At 41.4% G+C, this 12,811-nt stretch overlaps 2 protein-coding genes across 2 annotated transcripts; one reads left to right on the forward strand and one right to left on the reverse strand.

Moving 5' to 3' along the window:
* Positions 1 to 1,194: 1,194 nt before the first annotated feature.
* Positions 1,195 to 9,056, reverse strand: LOC124530498 (importin-13). Its single transcript, XM_047104682.1, has 16 exons — positions 8,683 to 9,056; positions 8,299 to 8,466; positions 8,102 to 8,218; positions 7,837 to 7,949; positions 7,331 to 7,507; positions 6,388 to 6,574; positions 5,721 to 5,921; positions 5,436 to 5,612; positions 5,134 to 5,368; positions 4,474 to 4,802; positions 4,048 to 4,191; positions 3,800 to 3,937; positions 3,477 to 3,726; positions 2,753 to 2,890; positions 1,669 to 1,885; positions 1,195 to 1,553 (listed from the first exon to the last, which is right to left on the reverse strand). The coding sequence occupies exons 1-16, from the start codon at positions 8,833 to 8,835 to the stop codon at positions 1,433 to 1,435; spliced, it is 2,865 nt and encodes a 954-aa protein (XP_046960638.1). The 5' UTR covers positions 8,836 to 9,056; the 3' UTR covers positions 1,195 to 1,432.
* Positions 9,057 to 9,305: 249 nt separating this feature from the next.
* Positions 9,306 to 12,792, forward strand: LOC124530251 (ruvB-like helicase 1). The gene is made up of 10 exons (XM_047104308.1): positions 9,306 to 9,568; positions 9,897 to 10,025; positions 10,175 to 10,349; positions 10,662 to 10,864; positions 11,095 to 11,263; positions 11,478 to 11,569; positions 11,651 to 11,757; positions 11,957 to 12,059; positions 12,186 to 12,277; positions 12,437 to 12,792. Exons 1-10 carry the CDS (start codon positions 9,428 to 9,430, stop codon positions 12,594 to 12,596), a joined length of 1,371 nt encoding a protein of 456 aa, XP_046960264.1. The 5' UTR covers positions 9,306 to 9,427; the 3' UTR covers positions 12,597 to 12,792.
* Positions 12,793 to 12,811: the final 19 nt, after the last annotated feature.

The following is a 12,811-nucleotide window of genomic DNA, read 5'->3' on the forward strand; positions in this document are numbered from 1 at the left end:
AATCGAATTTAAAATGGCGTTTTGAATTCAGGTTAGTATTTACCTACAGTCAGCTAGAAGCTGATATTATAGTAATATTTTCTCATGTATTTTATTATTCTTAGAGTATACATCTAGAGTTAATTTTTTTTAAATTTCATATATAGTAAGACACAACTTAGATGTAGCATCGGCAAAATAAATAAAACCGGTTACTGCCGGTTTATACCACCAATAGAAATAGCTACCCATCGTGTAATTCGACGCTATCCGTCGCTAGTTTCCTCGTCAGTTCAACCCGAGATAGCAAGTGCGTTTAAATCGACGTATCAAATTGACGAACATATAGAGATCATATGATATTTTTAGTTATTACGATGAAGTACAGATCATATTCACATAAGAAATAAATATTGATATAATTTGGGAGAGCGTACTTAATTCGGATGTACAATTTTTGCCGATGCTACATCTAAGTTATGTCGTACTACAAATAATCGAAATAATTACAATTACATTTCGTAAGGGCTTTGTTGTGTTCCTTTTATTAATAATATTATGTTCATTATGGGTTAGGTATGAAATCTGTGATGTTTTGTTATCAAATAATTGCATTTGTGTCGTCATTTATTGTAACTGTTACCTTGTTTTGTTTTTGTTTGACTATGTTTTTTCAATAGGTTATGATTATTTATATATCTAGTAAAATAAATAATACATTAATAAATATATATATTTTTATTTTTGACAACCTAATTTTACAACTAAATCCTTATGCTATTTTAGTACTAATGATAGATGAAATTATTTTACAAATGATTCTTTATTATGAATTTATTATTTATAATTATTTTATACGGACAACATAAGACAATACTACGTTTAGTAGATGTAACTTCAGTTATTCGTCAGTTCGATGTCAAAAAATCGACCTTGCTATGTTTTTCATATACACAATGTGATTGAGATAACTTATGTATGCTGACACTAAATTTACGATAATTTCTACTGAAATGTATCTTGATATAGCTATATTTTTCAAGTTTTTTTCATTAGGAAGATAAAAAAATAGTATATACTCGATCTCAAAGAAGCTATTGCTAAATATTGTTTTACAATGCTTCCATTGAATGCCTTGCGTATATTTTACTATACATATAACAAAATATAGAATTTGCGTATACAGAAAAGCATTTCGACCATGATATTTTTTTATATAAAAATATAAAAACAATAAGAAAAATTTCGACAGAATTAATTATCAGAAATTAATTAAGCACCAAAATTATTACAGTTTTGTGTACAACTAACGAGATGCCTCATACTATACTACAATTTTACAAAATTATTAGACAAGTAAAAATAATTTACAGCCATTTTTAGACTCGAAAACTTCATGAAAACACACGCGGTAAGATTTCGGTCAGTGTTTATGCTAACGTGTTAGCAACTCTTAGGCTATCATTTGCTTCGAAGCGATCGACTGTCGCGCGTACTCCGTGCCGATCAGGCCACGACACGCCAATGAGAACTCTTGCACGCTTTCTAACAATCGTCGCTTGCTGCTTTTCTCTCTGCCAATGAAAAAACTACTAGTTAAATCTAGGAACCAGAGAAATAATATGACATTTTATTATTTTTGACTCAATGAAATAAATTCGGAAATAAAAACAAACATAAATATCGAACCTGAGAATGGCCTGGATGAACTTCTGTTTGTGCGCGTCAGTGGCGTGTGTGGAGGGGAAGCCGGCTTGCGCCAGCGCCCCGCGCAGCCACGCCCCCAGGTCGCCCGCCTCCGACCCCCCGGCCGCCTTGGCCCCGCCCTCGCCCGCCCACTGTGCGCGGTTCAGTGCCAGCAGCAGCTCCGCGAGGGGTTCCATTTGGTTCCGCGGCGTCGCCCCGCCTACGAATGGAAATATTTTCTTACTCAAGAGTGAATATGACAGTGGTCCACTCAGAGCTGGAATCACCGTGCCGGCCTTTATGAGCCGGTATGGTAAGTTCCGAGGCGCTGTATAGTACACCTATTTGGGTGGACACTTTCACCATTCGCGGGGCTCATCGCTTTAGGAACTCAAAGCGAAGGTGCTCGCGGAATTTCCAAATGGTATTGAGGACGAACGGCGACTGTTCAGGGTCGGCGGAGGTGAAACGAGTCAGGGCTGCTGCCTAGCGAGTCCCGTATCGCAGGTGGTAGGAGAACGTAGGTTTCCCTTCGAAAGGCTTGTCGACACCGAAGGCAGTTCGCTTCCATTTATTCTGGGCGCGGATAGGTACACACAGACACCCTATAGCTATGCGGCAGTCATTACCCGTCTGCCACGAGTGTTGTGTGGACTCATCGAACCGTGATGAAGTGTGCCTAATGGTGTTTGCCACTCCACTGCTCGGGAGCGAGAGGCGCGGAAGATGATGGTCTCTCTATAAAAAATTACGTGCAGCAGAAGGTACCCCTGCCAATCCGATCTACCGAAGAGGACCGGGGGAAGGCGTCGGCGTCATGGGTACCTATTCCCCCCATCCATAGGTGTCGCCGGAGCAAGACCCAGTATGTCTAAGCGATCCCATGACACACCCCGAAGAGACAGAATGGGTCCTGCTGGAATTTCAGGGGGTATTTCGGTGCAATACGCCGGTGGTGGGACTCACGTCCCTCACGTGGGAACGCGTGACGCGTTTGCCCCACATGACGTATGTCGCACCAGCAGCGGGACGTTGCAGGGTTCCGGTGCGGGCGGAGTGAGGGGGCTAGAGTAAGTGTGCGGGCTACCGATGCAGGCGAGCGCGGCGTGCGCGGCGGCGGGCGCCCGCGGGCGCAGCGCGCGCGCGCGGTGCGCGGCCAGCGCCGCCAGCCAGCCGCACGCCGCCGCCGCCGCGCGCGCCTCCCACGCGCGCATGCTGCTCAGCGCTGCAACACCGCGCACCGGACATATTAATATCGTTGAGCACGAATTCAATAGAACACAAGTCATTTTGATTTTGAATTGAATCGTAGTACCTTTTTGAAAGGCACGTATTATCATCACATCGTGAGGAAACCTGCACGTGACAAATTTCATAGAAATTCTGCCACATGCGTATTCCACCAACCCGCATTGGAACAGCGTGGTGGAATATGTTCCAAACCTTCTCCTCAAAGGGAGAGGAGGAATTTAGCCCAGCAGTGGGAATTTACAGGCTGTTGTTATTGTTGTTGTTGTGTATTATCATCATACCATCGTCGTTTAAGAATTCCAATAAAATAGTTTGAGCCTGCGTTTTTTCCACTTGTGGGATAGCGGATAAGGATTTCAAGGCAACTTGAATGTTTTCATACTATTCACTGATTCCTATGACCGATACATTGAAATATAAGTTATTTAGCTGAGATTGATCCTTGAGGTCGCCGTGATGCCTACAACGATACTGTTCGATTCTCAATTTAAATGAATCCACTGTGAATGGAAATCTTATACGAATGAACTCACTGTGAATCTTATAAAGCGTGTTTATACCCAAATCGATGAGATCGGGGAGCAAGTCCTCGATCCAGTCCATGATGTGCGCCATCTTCTTGGTGAGCGCCGTGAGCACGGCGAATAGCTCCTTGGCGAGCTCGGGCGCGGCGCACACGGGAGGCGAGGGCCCCGAGGGGGCCGGGGGCGTCTCGGCGGCGGCGGGGGCCAGGGCGCGCATGGTCGTCATCACGGCCAAGCGCAGCACGCCCGCCGCGCCGCCCCACACGCCGCCCACCAGCACGGTGAACTGCGGGCACGCGGCCGTTGAGATTACGGCGAACGAACGAGGGTTCTGTACGAGAGATGTACTCTTTACTCACAAGTTTGATGACGTCCAGAGCCACGGGACAAGGTTGCGTCTCGAAGCCGGCGACTATGAGTTTCGCCACGTCCTCCACGATAGGCTCGATGGTGTCCATAACCGCTCCTATCGTCTGTTTCAGAATTTGAAACATTGGCTGAAAGAAATTGTTAGTTGTTACAATTTTTTATCTTAATCATTGCACTGCGTTCATAATTAGACGGCGATGATGCATAATTAACAATTAAACAAAAGTATTATACTTACTTGTGTGAGTTGTGGATTGCTAGGTAGCAGATGCAGGGCGGGTAGCAGCTCTCGGAACAGCTGCAGCGCCAGCTCGGGCTGCGGGCTCAGCGCCGACATCAGGGACACGCACTCCGCCGCGCCGCACTTGCCGCCCTCACTCGCCTGTGGACACGCATACACACATTAAACATTAAATCAATTCGAGAGCTGTCGATTAAAAAAAATGAGTCCTCAATCTACACAAGTATGGAGTACTAAAAAACTGATACTTTTATATAAATTTAAGAGCCTATAAACTCACATACATATGTGAATCATAGGCGTTATAACGCAAGATTCGCAAAGGTACATTAACTCTGTAGTCCAGTTGAAGTAACCGATATTAGTACTCTCAAAACTATATAGCAATATATAGCACAACAAGGAGCAAGCAGGTCGTCCGACCTGCGCGGTGAGGTCGACCGCCAGGCGGCGCGCCAGGTCGCGCAGCAGCGGCGCCGCGTGCGACACCTCGCACGCCGCCAGCGCCGCGCCCGCCGCGCTCAGCAGCTGGCGGCGCGTCCAGGCGTCGCCGTCCGCGGCCAGCGCCACGCCCACGATGTCGGCCACGAGCGCGGCGGCGGGCGCGGCGCAGTCCACGCACAGCTTGCGCAGCGCCAGCGCGGCGGGCGCGGGGCAGCGCTGCAGCGCCGCGCCCGCCGCGCGCATGCACTCGCGGCCCAGCGCCGCGCCCTCCGCGCTCTCCAGCGAGCTCAGCCACGTCGCGTACGCGCCTGCGCCGGGAACGCCTCGTATAATACTGAGTTCATCGGTTTGGTCATCGTATTACTTTTTGCACATTATTTATAACGTACGTTTATACCGTTAATCTGATATAGGTTAATAATATAGGCAGTTAATCTGATACAAATAGGGAAGTATTGGATGAGAAGGGTCGAAGATCGGGCTCAGTGGCGCGTCTAGAGGGAGGCCTATGTCCAGTCAATCAGTCCAACACTGATACAGGCTGATAATGATGACATAGGAGAAGATATAAAAGACTGCAGTAAAATAGTTCGTTAATATGTTCCCCTCGGCAGTCAGCGAGTAAGGCGGCGTACGCACCGAGGCAGTCGAGCGCCGTGGTGAGCGTGTCGGGGTCGCGCGCGGCGGCGGCCAGGCGCAGCGCGTGCTGCAGCAGCGCGGCCAGCGCGGGCGGCGCGTGCGCGTGCGGCGCGGCGTCGGCCAGCGCCAGGAACACGTGCAGCGCCGCCTCGCGCCGCGCCGCCGTGTCCGCGCACGCGTACGCGCCCTCCACTAGCGCCCAGCTCGCCTCGCCCAGCACGATGAAGCAGTACATCTGGGGGCGTCGCCGCCGCGTTAGTGTCGCGTGCCGCCGGCGGGGGCGCGGCGCTCGCGCGACTCACCACTATGTCGGCGATGTCCTGCCGGTAGCATCGCAGGAGCTCCTGGTCGACGCGCGAGAGGGCCGACTCGGGGGGCATCTCGGATTTTTTTACCAGCGTCATCAGGAGTTGCGTGAAGACTTCCTGCCAGAGTGGATTCATTTTCCGCGTTCTGTCCGACGTATGAGATATTTCATTCTTGAACAGGAGTAAAAAAAATTTGATTTTGAGTAAATAGAATTTAAAGAAAAAAAATTTCAATATATTATCAAAATATTGTAGATATATGAGCCGGTGCCCGCTCACCTGCAGCGTGTACCACAGCCGGAACACGAGGTTGGAGCGCGTCTCGTGCAGCGGGTAGTGTCCGGGCGCGGCCTGGGCGGCCAGCAGCAGCTGCAGCAGCGTGCGGACCCCCGGCTCCTCCTCCTCCGCCGCCTGCACCAGCTCGCGCGCGTGGCATTCGCTCACCGACACGCAGCACGTGATCACAGCCGACAGCAGCTCCTGTGTCGCCAGATTGAGAGATAGTCATTACCCGACTATACCACTTATTGAAAAGACACATAATTTTTTTAAATTTTGGGCCCCCGGTCGCTTGGGTTTTTGGGACTAAACACTTGAAAACTTCATGCACGACACGCACGCACCTCGTACTTACGCAGTGAGTCGAGATGGCCCAGTGGTTAGAACGCGTGCATCTTAACCGATGATTACGGGTTCAAACCCAGGCAAGCACCGCTGATTCATGTGCTTAATTTGTTTTTATAATTCATCTCGTGCTCGGCGGTGAAGGAAAACATCGTGAGGAAACCTGCATGTGACAAATTTCATAGAAATTCTGCCACATGTGTATTCCACCAACCCGCATTGGAACAGCGTGGTGGAATATGTTCCAAACCTTCTCCAAGGGAGAGGAGGCCTTTAGCCCAGCAGTGGGAATTTACAGGCTGTCGTTACGTTACGCACGCACCTCGTTGAGCGAGTTGGGCGAGTCGTTCTTGGCGAAGAGCGGCGCGGCGAGCGCGGCCAGGTCGGCCAGCAGCGCGCGCGCCGCCGCCGCGAACCGGTGCGCGCTGCCCGCCGTGCCCGCCGCGCGCACCGCCGACAGGCACGCCTCGCACGCCTCCAGCGCTGAGTCGCTCACAGCCTCGTTCCACCTGCGCCCGGCGGCCACGCTCATACTAAACTACTTCATGAGCATCCTCGCATCAATCATTTTTTATACACTTGACAAAGTGTGTGCAATTGTTAGCATATTTATTTTAATATGATCATATTTTATTGCTTTAATGTATAGAAGTATTATCATCATAAATAATTCGATTTAAATAGTTGTTACAATTTGCGTTGATTGTCAACATCCGGTTTTGACTAAATTGTTTTTTAAAATGGATCGAAACCGGATGTTGCTACAGTCGAAGGAGGGGCGTGTAAACATTAAATACTAGGAGTAAGCCTAGAAATGGTCATTCTTACTTTAATCGTCGAATTGGACGGATCGCAAACCACTTCAGGAGAGATAAAGTATTGATTGTGAGGAGAGTTTTTGTATTATTCCAACACAATATTAAGCGAAAAAAATGAACAAAATCACTTTCGTATTATACACACGTATCAATCAATCAATCAAAATAAACTTTATTCAAGTGGGCTTTTACAAGCACATTTGAATCGTCATTAAACAATTAAGTGAAGCCACCCCCGGTTCGGAAAGTAGATTCTACCGAAAAGAACCGGCAAGAAACTCAGTATTACTCTTTTTCAACATTTAAAAAATACAATCATATTAGTTAAATACAATTATATATGTATGTAACGTATATGCCTGGAAGTCAACAGGTATATTAAGATCGCAGAATGAAATTCATGAAATGAATGTCGATTTCGTTTGTTATAATTACGATCATACACACGTGCAGAGCACGTGCACGGCCGTGTGCAGCGCGCGACACAGCGGCGCCCGCTCGGGCAGCGTGGTGGCGCAGTCGAGCGCGTCCTCCTCGCCCAGGGAGAGCCAGCTCGCCGCGCACGTCGCTGCGTTTGTCCACGACTGAACTGTCTCTTCGCTTGGTGGTTCACAACTGTAGTCACTGTAAATTATTTTTACTAAATTTATTTAAAAGGTGATCACTTGATCATAGCCAGAAACAGTGACTATGATACCACTTCATGCACCATCAATGCACTATCAACTACAATATTTAAGATGCTGACTAAGATGTTACTCCACTTATAAGCATTATCATTATGAGTGTGAGTATCTAATTCTTCCTTCCAATTTTGAACAAAAAGTGATGTGTGATCAACTCATGTTCCTTTGGTACTTTTTTTACAAACTTAACTCATTTTTAATTTGTGTGTTCTGAATTCTATAAAGAACATACCATAAAAAGTTTTTATTTGAATGAAATGAACTAACTTGTAAACACTTTGCAGATATCTTAGCATATCATCCAATACCATACAGCTTGCTTCGTTTAATGCTGCTCGATTTTTTGACCGTAAATATGTTCCCATGGTCATACTATTATACTGAAACAAAATACATCTTTAATTATGTACTAATTCATGTTTTTTTACATGCAATGCTTTCTCCAAAGAGAAAAGGAAATTTTGACAAAATATACAATCATATCTTTGTTTCATGAGAAGTTAGAAAGCAGTTTATTTACTTAATAACTTACTTCTTCTGGGATTACGGTTAACACCTCAAGGAGTAATGAAGTATTTTCAGGTGTTGATAACGGCCTCAAAATTTCTGCTAAATCACTCGAGCCTTGTTGAAGAATAAATGCAGCTAGCTATAACCAATTTTATTTATTTAGATAAATAACATTGTTTTTGTAACTTAACTAAATTATTTATTTCATAATATACTCACACTTATGCATAATCTGTTTGTTACAATTTTAGGGCCTTTGGAATAACCAATCACTGCTTGTAATAATTTTTCCTTCAATTGAGGATAACTTTCTGGAGGAACTTCATTCCAACAACGAAGAATTTTGGTGTGCAGAGTTGTAGCTGCATAGAATTGAATTTCTGTTCCCTGAAGATGAAAAAATATTTTACATTTTGCAAATTTTTTTTTTATTGCTGACCAAATTATAGATACTGCACTCATTAAAAGGTTATTTTCAAGTTAATATTGTATTCTTAATAAATATAATTGTTTAGTGATTAAGAAGTAGCAGCTAGATTCCTATGAAATTTAATTTAAAGTTCCTTTTAAAACTACTATAAAAGCTAAACATTGAAATATTACCTTGCTAGGTTGAAGTAATTCCCACACAAAATTCCAAGCTTCTGGAAGCCGCTGTGCGGCTGTAAGCCATGCATGTGCCTTTGCTCTGTCTTGTTGTTCTCCATTATAAAAAACAGACACAGCATATTCCAAATTTTGAGCTGTATACTCCATTATTATACGATATGTATGAAACACATTAGTGAGCTTCTTAGCGCATTATAATGACAAATAATAAATTAAGCTTTTCCTTTAAAAATAGTATTTATTGAAGAAAAATTAATCTACTATGTTGTATGATTTTAAAATGTAGTTGTATATAAATAAAAAATGAAATTGTGAATAGTTAAATAATGTCAATAGCTACAAGACAAATTTATTGAAACTTGAAACTGTCATTTGTCAACCGTGTTTCCGTCAAAAAATCAAGGAAAAAATATATATCAGGTAAATAAATAAGGTAAGTAAGAAATACAATAATATATTTACACAGCTTTATGATAGAGAAGATATTTTATTAGAAATGTCATGAATATATTTTATAAGTATTTAGCTTTCTCGCTTTTAACTAAGAATGAAATAATTGTGTATCTGCACTAATGCAAAATGAGTTAGCACTCTGTGACTATATTCAGTGGTTAAGTCAAAAATTTAAAAATCGTGTTTGTGAAATGTGTGTAGTGACGGCGACCAGCGACTGAGTTGTTGATATTTGGTTTGCAATTGAATTTTACAAATTTGAAGATTTGAACATAAGTATTTAAAAATGAAAATCGAGGAAGTCAAGAGTACTGCGAAAACACAGAGAATATCTGCACATAGCCATATTAAGGGCTTGGGATTAGATGAAAATGGTGTACCTATTCAAATGGCAGCCGGTCTCGTGGGCCAAGAATCTGCAAGAGAAGTAAGAAATCCATTTATACTATAGTAAATTTAATATTAATCATAAATAGTATTAAAAATCAATATAGTTGTAGCTTTATATTACAATAATACTCATTGTACGGTATTGATCTAACATTAAGGTTAGTTTGTTTAGTTGCCATGGTATCTCTATACATTCGCTGGCTTTTCCCGCATATATTACAAATGTTTAATACATTTTTGAGAAGTATTGTTTACGATTTTATGTTTTTTTGAAGGACAACTTGAAGACAATACAGCATTGATAATTATTGCTTTATAGTTAGTTTAGGCTATTTAAACTATTACATTTATTGTTACTTTTATAGGCTGCAGGCATAGTAGTTGACATGATAAGAAGCAAGAAGATGGCTGGTCGGGCTTTATTGCTAGCTGGGCCACCAGGCACCGGTAAAACAGCTATAGCCCTTGCTATAGCACAGGAACTCGGTAATAAGGTAAATATTAACAACAAACAATTGCTATGTTACTCATGTAATTTGTTGTTTAAGACAAATCATAGTTATATTTCAGTATTGCCTTAGACTATCTAAATTGAGTATTTTTAAATATCTGAATATGATTGAAAGCATGAATTGCCTTTTAGGTACCTTTTTGCCCTATGGTGGGTAGTGAAGTGTACAGTACAGAAATTAAGAAAACTGAAGTGCTCATGGAAAACTTTCGTCGTGCTATTGGACTTCGCATAAGAGAGACGAAAGAGGTGTATGAAGGGGAGGTAACTGAACTCACCCCCGTGGAAACAGAAAATCCAGCTGGTGGTATGTATTACTAATAAAATATTTTTCTACTTAACTTAATCTTTTTGCATACACAATCGATACAATTTACATTATTAACAACACCACATAATATGAAGTGCCTCTTGATTCCGTGTAGGGTCCTTATTAATTCCTTATAAATAGTATATGTCGTTAACTGCAATTTAAATTATCTCTGCAATAAATATTAGTCATTGTTAATATGAGTAAAATTAATTTTTCTCATATATTTTAATGACTAGTGTGTTCAAGTTCATTGTGTGCACACTATGTTTATAACTTTTTAATTAATTATAAATTTTTAAATTCCAGGTTATGGTAAAACTGTTTCACATGTGATTATTGGCCTTAAAACTGCCAAAGGTACAAAACAATTAAAGTTAGACCCGACAATATATGAATCACTGCAAAAAGAAAAAGTTGAAGTTGGAGATGTTATCTACATAGAAGCCAATTCTGGTGCCGTAAAGAGGCAAGGCAGGAGTGATACTTTTGCTACAGAGTTTGATTTAGAGGTAATAATAATATTTTTTTAATAGTTATTGCTTTTGTTTTATTATTACCATACAGTTTTCCAATCTATTATTATAAATCTATAATTAATGTCATATATATTCCCGGGAATGTTGTGATCCATGTTATTGTATCAAATCACTATAAAAGTAGTTTGATTGTTACTGCTTTTGTGATTAGGATTGGCTATATTTTGTATTTATTGATACATTGTTTCTGTTTTTTTTTTAAGGCTGAAGAATATGTACCACTACCTAAAGGTGATGTACACAAAAAGAAAGAAGTTGTCCAGGATGTAACTCTCCACGATCTAGACTGTGCTAATGCCAGACCTCAAGGCGGACATGACATTATGTCAATGATGGGGCAACTAATGAAACCAAAGAAAACCGAAATTACTGGTAATTTTTTTTCATGAATGAACAATTATTAATGAAATTCATATTTTGTTTATAGTAGTGTCGCCTTCAAAATGTTCAATCATTTGCTTATTTATGGGTACATATAAATCTGTATCTAAATTTTTTTAAATATGAAATAAAGTTAAAAAATGTTCCCATAAATACTGGGTCCTATATACTTCTTGTGTATTAAAAAAGTAATGTTTCCTTACAGACAAACTAAGAAAAGAAATCAATAAAGTAGTTAATAAGTACATTGACCAGGGAATAGCTGAATTAGTGCCAGGTGTTTTGTTCATTGATGAGGTATGCATTTATTGTTTATTTTTAATTTAATATTATTATAGTTAGTAATTATTTTTCCATAATAATGTTTAATTTTTTTAGGTCCATATGCTTGATATAGAAACATTTACGTATCTCCATCGTGCCTTAGAATCTGCGATAGCTCCAATTGTTATATTTGCCACGAACAGAGGACGCTGCCAAATAAGGTTTGTCATATTTTCATTACTTTATTTTTTATAAATAAACATATGTTAGTAGTGCACAATAACCTAAGCTATTTGTTAATACTTAAATCAGGAATACATAATGTATGGTTTGATTATCTTTATTTATTTTTCAATTGGAATATACTACATATATATATTGTCAATTGCTAAATTCAATAAAGTATTTTTATCTTTTCAGAGGGACAGAAGACATTATCTCACCTCATGGCATTCCTCTAGATCTTTTAGATAGGCTTTTAATAATTCGCACATTGCCTTATAACAAAGCTGAACTCCTACAGGTAAGACATCTTTTATCAAACAGCTAGCTTAATAATAGTAAATATCAGAATATAGTAAGTATTTTGTATGTAATTAAATGTAAGCAATTTACAGTCGTTCTAATGTGGGTATATTAACATTTTTAGATATTGAAATTGAGAGCATCAACCGAAGGCATATCTATAGATGAGGAGGCACTCACAGCTTTGTCAGAGGTTGGCGCCAACAGTACACTCAGGTACGTACTTTAAAACGTTCAAAGACGTAACATACCCCTAATTTATCACTGTTGTAATAAAATAAAGACAAAAAAGAAATTTGTTTATGATACCTATCATTATTATCATATTTATAGCCTAAGTACAGCTGTATCAGTTGTGTATAATGTGTCCGCCAGATACGCGGCGCAGCTGCTGACGCCGGCGGCGCTGGCGGCGCGCGCGGAGGGCGCGGCGCGTATCAGTCCGCAGCACGTGCGCGACGTGCACACGCTGTTCCTCGACGCCAAGTCGTCGGCGCGCATCCTCACGCAACACTCCGACAAGTACATGAAGTAGCACCGCTCCCTCACACTGTACGGGTTTTGTAATATTCGTCTGGCAACGTGTCATCCAGAGAGTTTGATGCACAGAGTTAGGTAAATTAAGATAATAATGTTTAAATAAACATTGGAACTTCACCTTAATGAAATAGGCTCATTCAATTCCATATACATTTATTCCTAGCATTGACGGAGAAAATAAAATTAAATTGAAAATATTTAGCAATAAAT

Source organism: Vanessa cardui, chromosome 6, assembly GCF_905220365.1.
Source record: "Vanessa cardui chromosome 6, ilVanCard2.1, whole genome shotgun sequence".
In the NCBI taxonomy this organism is placed as follows: Eukaryota; Metazoa; Arthropoda; class Insecta; order Lepidoptera; family Nymphalidae; genus Vanessa; species Vanessa cardui.

Coding starts and splice junctions, on each gene's coding strand:
- LOC124530251 (XM_047104308.1), top strand. CDS start 9,428: ATGAAAATCGAGGAAGTCAAGAGTACTGCGAAAACACAGAGAATATCT. Junction 9,569..9,896: donor GCCAAGAATCTGCAAGAGAA/GTAAGAAATCCA, acceptor TTACTTTTATAG/GCTGCAGGCATAGTAGTTGA. Junction 10,865..11,094: donor CTACAGAGTTTGATTTAGAG/GTAATAATAATA, acceptor TTTTTTTTTAAG/GCTGAAGAATATGTACCACT.
- LOC124530498 (XM_047104682.1), bottom strand. CDS start 8,835: ATGGAGTATACAGCTCAAAATTTGGAATATGCTGTGTCTGTTTTTTAT. Junction 7,950..8,101: donor TAACCGTAATCCCAGAAGAA/GTAAGTTATTAA, acceptor ATTTTGTTTCAG/TATAATAGTATGACCATGGG. Junction 4,803..5,133: donor CACGGCGCTCGACTGCCTCG/GTGCGTACGCCG, acceptor TTCCCGGCGCAG/GCGCGTACGCGACGTGGCTG.